Source organism: Aethalodelphis obliquidens, unplaced genomic scaffold (assembly GCF_003676395.1).
Source record: "Aethalodelphis obliquidens isolate GAN/ISIS:26980383/991018 unplaced genomic scaffold, ASM367639v1 scaffold92, whole genome shotgun sequence".
In the NCBI taxonomy this organism is placed as follows: Eukaryota; Metazoa; Chordata; class Mammalia; order Artiodactyla; family Delphinidae; genus Aethalodelphis; species Aethalodelphis obliquidens.
Window position 1 is genome coordinate 3,340,953 of NW_020838036.1, and position 13,825 is coordinate 3,354,777.

General features: G+C 37.3%; 1 protein-coding gene across 1 annotated transcript in view; it reads left to right on the forward strand.

Moving 5' to 3' along the window:
- The window catches only part of ATP7A (ATPase copper transporting alpha), a 139,103-nt gene that overhangs the window by 104,144 nt on the left and 21,134 nt on the right, over positions 1-13,825 (forward strand). Inside the window, exons 7-12 of the mRNA XM_027095658.1 lie at positions 84-245; positions 2,270-2,346; positions 2,542-2,767; positions 5,158-5,391; positions 6,535-6,626; positions 8,371-8,498. Of these exons, the coding sequence (XP_026951459.1) occupies positions 84-245; positions 2,270-2,346; positions 2,542-2,767; positions 5,158-5,391; positions 6,535-6,626; positions 8,371-8,498 (919 nt within the window). The remainder of the gene's footprint in view (positions 1-83; positions 246-2,269; positions 2,347-2,541; positions 2,768-5,157; positions 5,392-6,534; positions 6,627-8,370; positions 8,499-13,825) is intronic.

A 13,825-nucleotide genomic window follows, 5' to 3' on the forward strand; every position in this document is an offset into this window, starting at 1 on the left:
GTTCTTTTAGTTTAAAGTAACAACACACATTTAATGGAGGAAAAAAGTATATTTCTGAATAACAAAGCCTTTGTCTTTAACAGGTGAGAGGAATGACATGTGCCTCCTGTGTACATAAAATAGAGTCTACCCTCACAAAACATGGAGGGATCTTCTACTGCTCTGTGGCCCTGGCAACCAACAAAGCACATATTAAATATGATCCAGAAATTATTGGTCCCAGAGATATTATTCATACAATTGAAGTAAGTGCCAAGACTTTGCATTTCTGTGTTCTTACCTATCTAGTTAGTCAGCACTACCTTGAATCACTTCTGGTTTGTATCAGATAGAGATGATGAGAAAAATCTGATTCCTTTGTTTACCTCTATAGACAACGTCTGTCTCAAAATTTAATGTAAGAGTGTCTGCCTTTTTCTTTCTTTTTTTTTTTTTTGGTCTTCGTCAGGAAGAATTAGGTAAAGGCACATTGGCACTATTAATCAGGAGCAGACTTAAGGCAGAACCACAGATCATTTAAAAATATTTAGAAAATGTAAGCAAAGTACAATTTGTTATGAGTAAAATTCATGTTAATCACTAAGAAAGTGAAGCATCTTGCTAGATGCTGTATTGTTTGTTAGGTCAAAGCAAATGATATCATAGTTAAAGTAAGAAATTTAAAAGACCAAACCTTTTTCTCTGTGACAAATTCATCCTGCAGTCTTCAGTAAATCTTAAGTGGTAATACATGTTAAAGTGCTTTAGAAGTTTCACTGTGGTCTAGCATTGGTGTTCTAATGATCTAAAAAGCATATTAATCATTCAGGTAAGATCCTGTTAATGTAGATAGTAACACCATTAACATCTTTGTGAAGCTAGCATTATTGAGTATCTACTATGTGCCAGTTACCAAAATTGCAAAGCTTCAACTCTTGATTTAATTCTCACAACAGTGCTGTCATCTTCATTTTGGAAGTGAGGAAACTCAGGTTATGAGATGTTACTTCCTCAAAGTCACATAGGTAGTAAGTGTCATGGCTGGGATTTGAGCCTAATCTTTCTGACTCCAATGCTCATGCTTGCTCTTTTCACTGTGTTATACTGCCAAGAAATGTAAGATGGCAGCATTTTCCCTAGCAGTTCGAAATATAGTGTATGTTACTGTCTATGTTCATATGAGTCTTACTTAGGTGTAATTTTCTTTCAGTACTTTATTTTATTGCGGAAAATTTTCGTTCGTGTTCTTTTTTCGGGTACAACAAGAATAAAGACTGCATATGCAAACCCTTGAATAATATATTTAGTATGGTGCTAGCTTTTGTGGCCTATTATTCAGTTTTCTGTACTTTCAGGGGATGGATGGATCAATGACTTGATAGATGTCAAAGCTAAAATTAAAAATAAAGTGATTAATATACATCAGTACTAGTAGATGCTTGTCTAAGTGTACGATTTATGATTTTACTGCTGAATTCTCTTCTTTTTATTGGAGTATAGTTGCTTTACAATGTTGTGTTAGTTTCTGCTGTACAGCAAAGTGAATCAGTTATACATATATCCACTCTCTTTTTTTTTTTTTTTTTTGCGGTACGCGGGCCTCTCACTGTTGTGGCCTCTCCCATTGCGGAGCACAGGCTCCGGATGCGCAGGCTCAGTGGCCATGGCTCATGGGCCTAGCCGCTCCGTGGCATGTGGGATCTTCCCGGACCAGGGCACGAACCCATGTCCCCTGCATCGGCAGGCGGACTCTCAACCACTGCGCCACCAGGGAAGCCCTCCACTCTTTTTTAGATTCTATTCCCATATAGATCATTACAGAATATTGAGTAGAGTTCCCTGTGCTATACAGTAGGTTCTTATTAGTTATCTATTTTATACATAGTAGTGTATATATCTCAATTCTCTCTTTATTAGGTCATCATACACTATGTCGGCCTGACCAAGTAACAGATTCTGCTTTTTTCCAAAATTACTTATTGGAGGCTTTAGTTGACTTCTTGATATAAGAACCTCTACTGAGGACAACTGCACTTGAGTTAAATCAGTAGTTTGAGAACAGTAGGATAGACATCAAATAGAGTTGAGAAAATACTCATTTCTTTGATGAAAGATTAGAAACAAAGGTAATTAAGAGAAGGAAGCACATCTTCATCTTTATATTCCCCAGAATGACTTGCACTTAGTAATTGAATTGAGTTGTTCTTAATGACAATACCACAGCTTAGAATTTCCGTAGGTAATATTTATACATTCAGTGAAATAATTGTTTTCTCATGAATTTCCTTAGAGCTTAGGTTTTGAAGCTTCTTTGGTCAAGAAGGACCGGTCAGCAAGCCACCTAGACCATAAGCGAGAGATAAGACAGTAAGTACTTTTGGAATGTCAATGAAAAACAGATTTTGATTCCTCTTTACAAATTTAATAAACTGTTAGCATGTCAGTTTTTTCAATATCATCCTTACACTGGGTGGGAATTGGTCACAAGTTATATTTCCTTATAGTGCATAGAATCTTTAACCATTACCTATTTACTCAAATGATTTTTCTCTTCTATATTAGATGGCGACGGGCCTTTCTTGTGAGCCTGTTTTTCTGTATTCCTGTAATGGGGCTGATGATATATATGATGGTTATGGACCACCACCTTGCAACTCTTCACCATAATCAGAACATGAGCCAAGAAGAAATGATTAGCATTCATTCTTCTACGTTCCTGGAGCGCCAGATCCTGCCAGGATTGTCCATTATGAATTTGCTATCTTTTTTATTGTGTGTACCTGTACAGGCAAGTGAAATGTTAGCAAGTATATTTGTTAATAATGAAAAATAGCCAAAATGTGATAGGTGAGGCTATTTTCAATCGTACAACAAATATTGGCCAGAAGTACGATCATTTTATGCTGGATGCTTTACAAAAATAATCTTAAACTGAGTGGTTAAAGTAGATAATAATAAATTCCATTTTAACCCCGAAGGATACTGTTTAATGACAAAGCAGAGAATAAGAGTTCAATTCATCTTCAGTTATGAATTTGGTATTCATATCTGCTATTGTATGTAACTTTATATTTAAAGTTATTATAATAATAAAATGTTATACTTTATTTTATTTTTATTGTCTTTTTTTAACTTTTTATTTTATATTGGAGTACAATAGATTAATAATGTTGTGTTAGTTTCAGGTGTACAACAAAGTGATTCAGTTATACATATGCATGTAGGAAGTCTGGGATTGACGTGTACATGCTGCTATATTTAAAATGGATAATGGCCAACAAGGACCTACTGTATAGCACAGGGAACTGCTCAATATTCTTTTTTTTTAACTTTTTATTTTATATTGGAGTGTAGCCGATAAACAACGTTGTGATAGTTTCAGGTGCACAGCAAAGTGACTCAGCCATACATATACATGTATCCATTCTCCCCCAGATTCCCCTTCCATTCAGGCTGCCACATAACATTGTCTGCTCAATATTCTGTAACAACCTAAGTTGGAAAAGAATTGATAAAATGTTGTATTTTATTTCTTTATATTTATATTTTATATTAAATGAATTAAAATTCTCTTTATATAAATTATATTAAATATATTTTATTTTAATATATTTATTATTAATTTATTCTGTAAAATAATCATAATAGTTATATTATTTCTCCATGGCACTTAAGTTCATTACTCTCTGTATGTTTTTTTTTAATTTAATTTTATTTCTTTTTTTTGTACAGCAGGTTCTTATTAGTTATCCATTTTATACATATTAGTGTATATATGTCAATCCCAATCTCCCAATTCATCATCCTCCCCTGGCCCCCACTTTCCCCCTTGGTGTCCATACGTTTGTTCTCTACATCTGTGTCTCCGTTTCTGCCTTGCAAACCGGTTCATCTGTACCATTTTTCTAGATTCCACATATATGCGTTAATATACGACATTTGTTTTTCTTTTTATGACTTACTTCACTCTGTTTGACAGTCTCTAGGTCCATCCATGTCTCTACAAATAATCCAATTTCATTCTCTTTTATGGCTGAGTAATATTCCATTGTATATATGTACCACATCTTCTTTACCCATTCGTCTGTCAGTGGCCATTTAGGTTGCTTCCATGACCTGGCTATTGTAAATAGTGCTGCAATGAACATTGGGTGCATGTGTCTTTTTGAATTATGGTTTTCTCTGGGTATATGCCCAGTAGTGGGATTGCTGGGTCATATGGTAATTCTATTTTGTTTCTTGAGGAACCTCAATACTGTTCTCCGTAGAGGCTGTATCAATTTACATTCCCACCAGCAGTGCAAGAGGGTTCCCTTTTCTCCACAGCCACTCCAGCATTTATTGTTTGTAGATTTTCTGATGATGGCTATTCTGACCGCTGTGAGGTGATACCTCATTGTAGTTTTGATTTTCATTTCTCAAATAATTAGTGATGTTGAAAATCTTTTCATGTGTTTCTTGGCCATCTCTATGTCTTCTTTGGACTTTTCAACTCTTCTTTTGAGATAAACTTTTACTGTGGAACACTTCCATCTAATAGATCTATTCCTTTTTCTGATCCTTATAAAAAGCAATAAGTATTTTTAAAACATCTTAGTATGTTTCTCTATACTAATGAACAATAAGCTTTTCGGTTATGTTTCCTAACGAAAACAGTGGACAGATCCAATAGCTTGTGATAGGTTGAATTTGAAAAGAGGGAGGTGAGTTTTATATAAAAAATCATTCTCAAAAGAATGTAATTCTTTTCCTGGTTCTTGTTTTTGTTGGCTTCAAAAAGAAGAATCCGAGAACCACTTGACTTTCTTTATATTATGGAATATCCATTGGATCATAGCAGAGAGCTGCCAAGGGCTTGTACAGCAATTTGAATCCACCCCCCCACACGCACACACACACATATCTGCTAAAATACAAGCACTATTGTTTCAGCTTAAAAAAAAAAAAAAAAAAACTCTCCTTAGGGGAATTTCCCATGGCCCAGGTTCGATCCCTGGTTGGGGAACTAAGATCCTGCAGGCCGCATGGTGCAGCCAAAAAAAATAATCTCTCCTTAGTTGTTTATGGATTAAATAAAAGCCAAAGGAAATTAACATTGATACTATATCTTAGTTATTGAGGTATATATGTGAATTTCAGCTTTTTGTAAAAGCACTAATCACTGTTTCTATATTACAGTTTTTTGGAGGCTGGCACTTCTACATTCAGGCCTACAAAGCACTGAAACATAAAACTGCAAATATGGACGTACTGATTGTGCTGGCAACTACCATTGCATTTGCTTATTCTTTAGTTATTCTTCTGGTTGCAATGTATGAGAGAGCCACAGTGAACCCTGTTACTTTCTTTGACACACCTCCTATGCTATTTGTGTTTATTGCACTAGGCCGGTGGCTGGAACATGTAGCAAAGGTAAAGTAAGAAAGGGTGACATTTATTAAAATCTTGGGTGGGTAAATGACCATAATATTTTCTAGACCAATTATTGGAAATATACATTGATTTATGTAGTTAACGATGTACTAAAAGAAGTATTTTTGTTTTGGCAGTATTTTAGGTTAAATATTCCTTTAGAAGATTTACCAAATTTATGGAATTAATACTTTAGATAATATAGTGTGTCCTTGTTTATTTTAAGAGACATTTAAGAGTACTTATTTTACTTATATCACATTATTAATGGAAAAATTGATGCGACCACAGATTTAAAATAATGATGGAAAAAAATTCACCCACAATCCCATGGTATAACGGAAATCACTTTCTAATCCTGTTCTACATACGTTTATATTTTACGGTGTGGCAAACATGGTATCCATACCACTTTGTGCCCTTAACACTTTAAAGTTTTTTCCCCATTTTTGCAGTCTAGATAATTACTCAGTGTTTCTGAATAATATTCTCTTAAATCAATGTGCTATAATTTACTAAACCATTCTGATTTTATTCTCAATTAGATTGTTTCCAGAGTTTAATTTTAGGTAATCCTGCATTAAACATGGTTAATAGTTATTTCTACTGAATTACTATCTTAGGATAAATTACAAAGGATATGATTAAAGGGCATAAATCTTTCTATGGCTCATGCTACTAATCTTAACAATTTTTGCCATCAAGGGTATGTTAGTGAAGTAGTTTTACTACAACTTCATCAGCACTGACTCCTATCTAAATTTTTGCTAAGTTAGTAGGCATTAAATGGTATCATAGAGTTGCTTTAGTTTGCATTTCTTCCATTAATAGCAGAGGTAAACATTTTCTACACAGCAGGTATTATATTTCTTCTTAAATGAATTGCCTATTTATGTCCTTTGCTCATGTACCTATTGGGTTCTGATGTTTTTCTTATTAATTTACATTATTTATTTATAAATTATACCTAATAATACATTTTATATTTTGTGTACTTCATATTTTCAAAGTGAAACATTTTCTGATTTGAATTAATTAACATTCCTAAAGGTGTCTTTTAAGTAAATGTTAAAGATTATGCCTTTATTTTACATAAGACTTTTTCTTCCTTAGCATTGTTAACGTATGTGTTTTAATTTATAGGGCAAAACATCAGAGGCTCTTGCCAAACTAATTTCACTACAAGCTACAGAAGCAACTATTGTAACTCTCGACTCTGATAATATCGTCTTGAGGTATTTACCTTCATTATTCTTCCTTCTCTTTTTAACTTCTTAGGAAAAATATCAAATATACACAGAAGTAGAGAGAAAGGTATAATGAACTCACATAATCTATCTCCCAGATTTAACAATTATTCACATTTTGCCACACTTTACTTCATCTATACAATCTATTTTTCTTTCTGTTGTTGCAGGAGAATTTTAAAGTAAATCCCAGTTATATGGTTATATGGTTTTACTGCAGATATTCCTGTTGTATTTCTAAAAAAGGACATAGTCTTATATAATCATAATGCCCATACTGCATCTAACAAAATGAACAATTATTCTTTAATGTGATCTAATACACAGTCCATATTAACATTTCTCCTGTTGTCTCCAAACTGTTTTAAGTTTCTTTGTTTGAAATGGAATTCAGAAAAGGTCCATGTGTCACTGCATTTGACTGATATGTTTGTTTGTTTTAAGTTTTGAGTTTTTTGTTTTGTTTTGTTTTGTTTTGGCTGTGTTGGGTCTTCATTGCTGTGTGCGGCTGTCTCTGGTTTCAGCGAGCAGGGGCTACTCTTCGCTACAGTGCACGGGCTTCTCATGGTGGTGGCTTCTCTTGTTGCAGAGCACGGGCTCTAGGTGCACAGGCTTCAGTAGTTGTGGTGCATGGGCTCGGTAGTTGTGGCTCGCAGGCTCAGTAGTTGTGGCGCACAGGCCTAGTTGCTCCACAGCATGTGCAATCTTCCCAGACCAGGGATCGAACCCGTGTCCCCTGCATTGTCAGGCAGATTCTTAACCACTGCGCCACCAGGGAAGCCCCTGTTTGGGTTTTTTTTGATTTTTTAATTGAGTTATAGTTCATGTACAATAGTATATAAGTTACAAGTGTACAATGTAGTGATTCACAATTTTTAAAGATTATACTCCATTTATAGCTATTATAAAATATTGGCCATGTTCCCCATGTTGTACAATATATCCTTGTCACTTATTTATTTTATACATAGTAGTTTGTACCTCTTAATCCTCTACCCTATATTGTTCTTCACCGTTCCCTTTTCCCACTGGTAACCACTAGTTATTTCTCTACATCTGTGAGTCTGCTTCTTTTTTGTTGTACTTACTAGTTTGTTGTATTTTTTAGATTGCACATATAAGTGACATCATACAGTATTTGTCTTTCTCCTGACATGTTTGTTTTAATGTAGAATAGCTCCTCTCTCCAGTTCTCCCTCCCTTGTTCCTCCCTGCTCCTCCCTCTCCATACATTTGACTTGGTAAAGAAACATCTATCAGTAGTCCTTTAGAAAATCCCACAGTCCAAATTTGTCTCTGTTTCTGTCTGGAATCATTTAACTTGTTCTATAACTCCTATATTACCTGTAAACTGGAAGTTAGAGCTAAAGACTTGATTAGATTTCATTCTTTTGTATTTCTCATTCCTTTCCTCATAAAATTATTTAGGCAAATGCATACAATAAATTAGTTCTTTTGTTCACTAAAACCCATTACATTCTTTCTAAAGCTTTCATTTATTAGTTCAATGACTATTCAACAAATATTTAGAGTGCTTCTTTGTGCTAGCTACTGAGCTATTCCCCAACAGTGAAAAAGACTGACACTGTAGTTCCTAACTTAAATGTTGGTTTTAACTTCCATTGGTAGCAATTATGGGGCCACAAGCTTGATGTCAACTAAAAAGCTTGCATGGAAAGATCAGGGGGAGAAGCATACTGTCATGGTGCTTTTTATTTTAACTCATATCCAGTGAAGAGCAAGTGGATGTGGAGCTTGTACAACGTGGAGACATCATTAAAGTGGTTCCAGGAGGCAAATTTCCAGTGGATGGGCGTGTTATTGAAGGACATTCTATGGTAGATGAGTCCCTCATCACAGGTATGTTCTTTCAGAGGATCATGACATGAAAGTGAAGTGAATCCAAAGTGTTAATTAAAAATAGGCATGAAAGAAGTCCAAAAGATGGCATACTAGGAGGATGCAGAATTCGCATCTCCTCACAACTAGGGCACCTACCAGGCACCAGTGGGGAACCACAGACACCTAACGGGATGGGAGGAACCCCCAGCCACCGTGTAGGACATGGGGCATGGGGGGAGTGAAGGGGGAGGAGAAGTGGAGGTGGGATGGGACTGGCGCCCCTGAGGGGCAGGGATCCCACACCCGAAGGAGGAAATTAGGGAACCACTGGGAGGACAGAGGATCAAAAGGGAGCATGGCCAGGCTTCCCCTGCTCACTTGGGCCCTGGAACCTCCTGAGATCCCGGGCCTGATTCTCTGCCCACCTAGGCCCCCTCCAGCCGTGCAGGTCCTGAGGGAGTGGGAGGGAAGGGGGAGCAAAAGTAAAGTCCGGACCTCTGGGACTGGCACCCCTGAGGGGTGGCTGGGGGAGGGGAGGCGTTCCTACACCCAGTGGGACCCACCCACGTTAGGAGTCCATCAGGAACAGGGGAGACCCTGGGGGAGGCAGTGGGGGAGGGGCAAGAAGGAACGGAAGGGAAGGGGCCAGTGCTTTCCCTGTCCACTTAGGCACCGGGGCACCTGTTGGGCTCCCAGGCCTAATCCTCTGCCCTTGGAGCCTCCCTCCTGCCACACAGAGCCCAAGCCCTGCCCCCCACCCCCACCCAGGGCCCTAACTCTACACTCGGAGACCCCCTCCAATGAGCTGGGCCTAAACCCCACCCACACACCCTCACCCAGGGCCCTACCTCCAAACTCGGGAACTCCACACTCCAGAGACCCTCATTTCCACGTGCTGCCTGTCCCCTTTAGCGCAGGTCCTAAGCAGAGGCCCCTCCCCATGCTTGAATGTCTCCCCGTCTAGGCCCCACCTCATGCTCAAATGTCACTTCCCCACCCGCCTAGGTCCTGCCGCACCCTAAACCCTGCACCTGCCTAAGTTCCACCCCCCTTAACTCCACCCCCATAGCCAAGTCTTTTTTATTTTTTTCTTTTATTTTTGTAATTTTATTTTATTCTTTATACTTTGTTAGCAATCTCTCCTTTTGGCTTCTTCCCTGCCCCCCACCTTGTTTTTTTTTTCTCTTTTCTATTGTGGTTTTATTTTACCTTGTTGCAGTTGTTTCAATTATAATTTTATTTTTCCTAATACAATTTTTATCTTTCTAATTTTATTTTATTTTTTATTCGTTGATATTGTACTGCTCCTTTTTTTCTTTCTTTCTACCTTTTTTTTCTTTCTTTACCACACCACAAAGCTTGCGGGATCTTGGTTCTGAGGCTGGAGGTTTGGCCTGAGCTCCTGTGGTGGGAGCTCAGAGTCCAAGCCACTGGACTAACAGACAACCTCAGACCCCAGGGAATATCAATTGGAGTGAGGCCTCCCGGAGGTCCTCATATCAGCACCAAGACCCAGCTCTATCCAACTGCCTGCAAACTCCAGTGCTGGATGTCTCAGGCCAAACTACCAGTAAGACAGGAATACACCACCACCCATCAAAGAAAAAAAAATGAAATGACAAAAAAATATGTTACAGATGAAGGAGCAAAGTAAAAAACTACAAGACCAAATAAATGAAGATGAAATAGGCAACCTACCTGGAAAAGAATTCAGACAAATGATAGTAAAGATGATCCAAAATCTTGGAAACAGAATGAAGAAAATACAAGAAACATTTAACAAGGATCAAGAAGAGCTAAAGAGGAAACAAACAGTGATGAACAACACAGTTACTGAAATTAAAAATACTCTAGAAGGAATCAGTAACAGAATAACTGAGGCAGCAGAACGGATAAGTGACCTGGAAGATAAAATGGTGGAAATAACTGACAGGGAGCAGAATGAAGAAAACAGAATAAAAAGAATTGAGGGCAGTCTCAGAGACTTTGGGGACAACATTAAATGCACTAACATTTGGATTACAGGGGTCCCTGAAGAAGAAGAGATAAAGAAAGGATCTGAGAAAATATTTGAAGAGATTATAGTCGAAAACTTCCCTAACATGGGAAAGGAAATAGTCAATCAAGTCCAGGAAGCACAGAGAGTACCATGCAGGATAAACACAAAGAGAAACATGCTGAGACACATTAAATAACTATCAAAAATTAAATACAAAGAAAAATGTTAAAAGCAGCAAGGAAAAAGCAACAAATAACATATGAGGGAATCTCCATAAGGTTTACAGCTGATTTTTTGGCAGAAACTCTGCAAGCCACAAGGGAGTGGCAGGACATATTCAAAGTGATGAAAGGGAAAATACTACAACCGAGATTACTCTACCCAGCAAAGATCTCATTCATTTTTTTTTCTTTTGTTTTTGTGGTACACGGGCGTCTCACTGTTGTGGCCTCTCCTCTTGTGGAGCACAGGCTCCGGACACACAGACTCAGCGACCATGGCTCACGGGCCCAGCCGCTCCACGGCATGTGGGACCTTCCCGGACCAGGGCACGAAGCGTGTCCCCTGCATCGGCAGGCGGACTCTCAAACCACTGTGCCACCAGGGAAGCCCCCTCATTCAGTTTTGATGGATTAATTAAAACCTTTACACATAAGCAAAAGTACAGAGAATTCAGCACCACCAAACCAGCTTTACAACAAATGCTAAAGGAACTTCTCTAGGCAGGCAAAAAAAGAGAAGGAAAAGACCTACAAAAACAAACCCAAAACAATTAAGAAATGGGAATAGGAACATACATATCAGTAATTACCTTAAATGTAAATGGATTAAATGCACCAACCAAAAGACATAGACTGGCTGAATGGATACAAAAACAGGACCCATATATATGCTGTCTACAAGAGACCCACTTCAGACCTAGTGACACATACAGACTGAAAGTGAGGGGATGGAAAAAGATATTCCATGCAAATGGAAATCAAAAGAAAGCTGGAGTAGCAATTCTCCTATCAGACAAAATAGACTTTAAAATAAAGACTATTACAAGAGACAAAGAAGGACACTACATAATGATCAAGGAATCAATCCAAGAAGAATATATAACAATTGTAAATATTTATGCACCCAACATAGGAGCACCTCAATGCATAAGGCAAATGCTAACAGCCATAAAAGGGGAAATCGACAGTAACACAATCATAGTAGGGGACTTCAACACCCCACTTTCACCAATGGACACATCATCCAAAATGAAAATAAATAAGGAAACACAAGCTTTAAATGATACATTAAACAAGATGGACTTAATTGATATTTATAGGACATTCCATCCAAAAACAACAGAATTCACTTTCTTCTCAAGTGCTCATGGAACATTCTCCAGGATAGATCATATCTTGGGTCACAAATCAAGCCTTGGTAAATTGAAGAAAATTGAAATCGTATCAAGTACCTTTTCTGACCACAGTGCTGTGAGACTAGATATCAATTACAGGGAAAAAAATGTAAAAAATACAAACACATGGAGGCTAAACAATACACTAGTAAATAACGAAGAGATCACTGAAGAAATCAAAGAGGAAATCAAAAAATACCTGGAAACAAATGACAATGAAAACACAACAACCCAAAATCTATGGGATGCAGCAAAAGCAGTTCTAAGAGGGAAGTTTATAGCAATACAGTCCTACCTCAAAAAAAAGAAAAATCTCAAATAAACAAACTAACCTTCCATCTAAAGCAATTAGAGAAAGAAGAACAAAAAAACCCTGTAAGTTAGTAGAAGGAAATAAATCTTAAATATCAGATCAGAAATAAATGAAAAAGAAATGAAGGAAACAGTAGCAAAGATCAGTAAAACTAAAAGCTGGTTCTTTGAGAAGATAAACAAAATTGATAAATCATTAGCCAGAGTCAAGAAAAAAAGGGAGAAGACTCAAATCAACAGAATTAGAAATGAAAAAGGAGAAGTAAAAACTGATACTGCAAAAATACAGTGGATCATGAGAGATTACCACAAGCAAGTCTATGCCAATAAAATGGGCAACCTGGAAGAAATGGACACATTCTTAGAAAAGCACAACCTTCTGACATTGAACCAGGAAGAAGCAGAAAATATAAACAGACCCATCAGAAGCACTGAAATTGAAACTATGATAAAAAATCTTCCAACAAGCAAAAGCCCAGGGCCAGGTGGCTTCACAGGTGAATTCTATCAAGCATTTAGGGAAGAGCTAACACCTATCCTTCTCAAACTCTTCCAAAATACAACAGAGGGAGGAAGACTCCCAAACTCATCCTATGAGGCCACTGTCACCCTGATAGCAAAACCAGACAAAGATGTCACAAAAGAAACTACAGCCCGATATCTCTGATGAACATAGATGCAAAAATCCTCAACAAAATACTACCAAACAGAATCCAACTGCACATTAAAAGGATCATACACCATGATCAAGTGGGGTTTATCCCAGGAATGCACGGATTCTTCAATATACACATATCAATCATTGTGATACACCATATTAACAAACTGAAGGAGAAAAACCATATGATCATTTCAATAGATGCAGAAAAAACTTTTGACAAGATTCAACACCCGTTTATGATAGAAACTCTCCAGAATGTAGGCATATAGGGAACCTACCTCAACATAATAAAGGCCATATATGACAAACCCACAGCCAACATCATTCTCAGTTATGAAAAACTGAAACCATTATCCCTAAGATAGGAACAAGAAAAAGTTGTCCACTCTCACCACTATCATTCAACAAAGTTTTGGAAGTTTTAGCCATGGCAATCAGAGAAGAAAAAGAAATAAAAGAAATATAAATTGGAGAAGAAGTAAAACTGTCCCTGTTTGCTGATGACATGATACTCTACGTAGAGAACCCTAAAGATGCTACCAGAAAACTACTAGAGCTAATCAATGAATTTGGTAGAGTTGCATGATACAAAATTAATGCCCAGAAATCTCTTGCATTCCTATACACTAATGATGAAAAATCTGAAAGAGAAGTTAAGGAAACACTCCCATTTACCATTGCAACAAAGAGAATAACATACCAGGAATAAACCTACCTAAGGAGACAAAAGACCTGTATACAGAAAACTATGAGACACTGATTAAAGAAATTAAAGATGATACAAACATATGGAAAGATATACTATGTTCTTGGATAGGAAGAATCAACATTGTGAAAATGACTATACTGCCCAAAGCAATCTACAGATTCAGTGTAATCCCTATCAAACTACCAATGAAATTTTTCACAGAACTAGAACAAAAAATTGCCCAATTTGTATAGAAACACAAAAGACCCTGAATAGCCAAAACAATCTC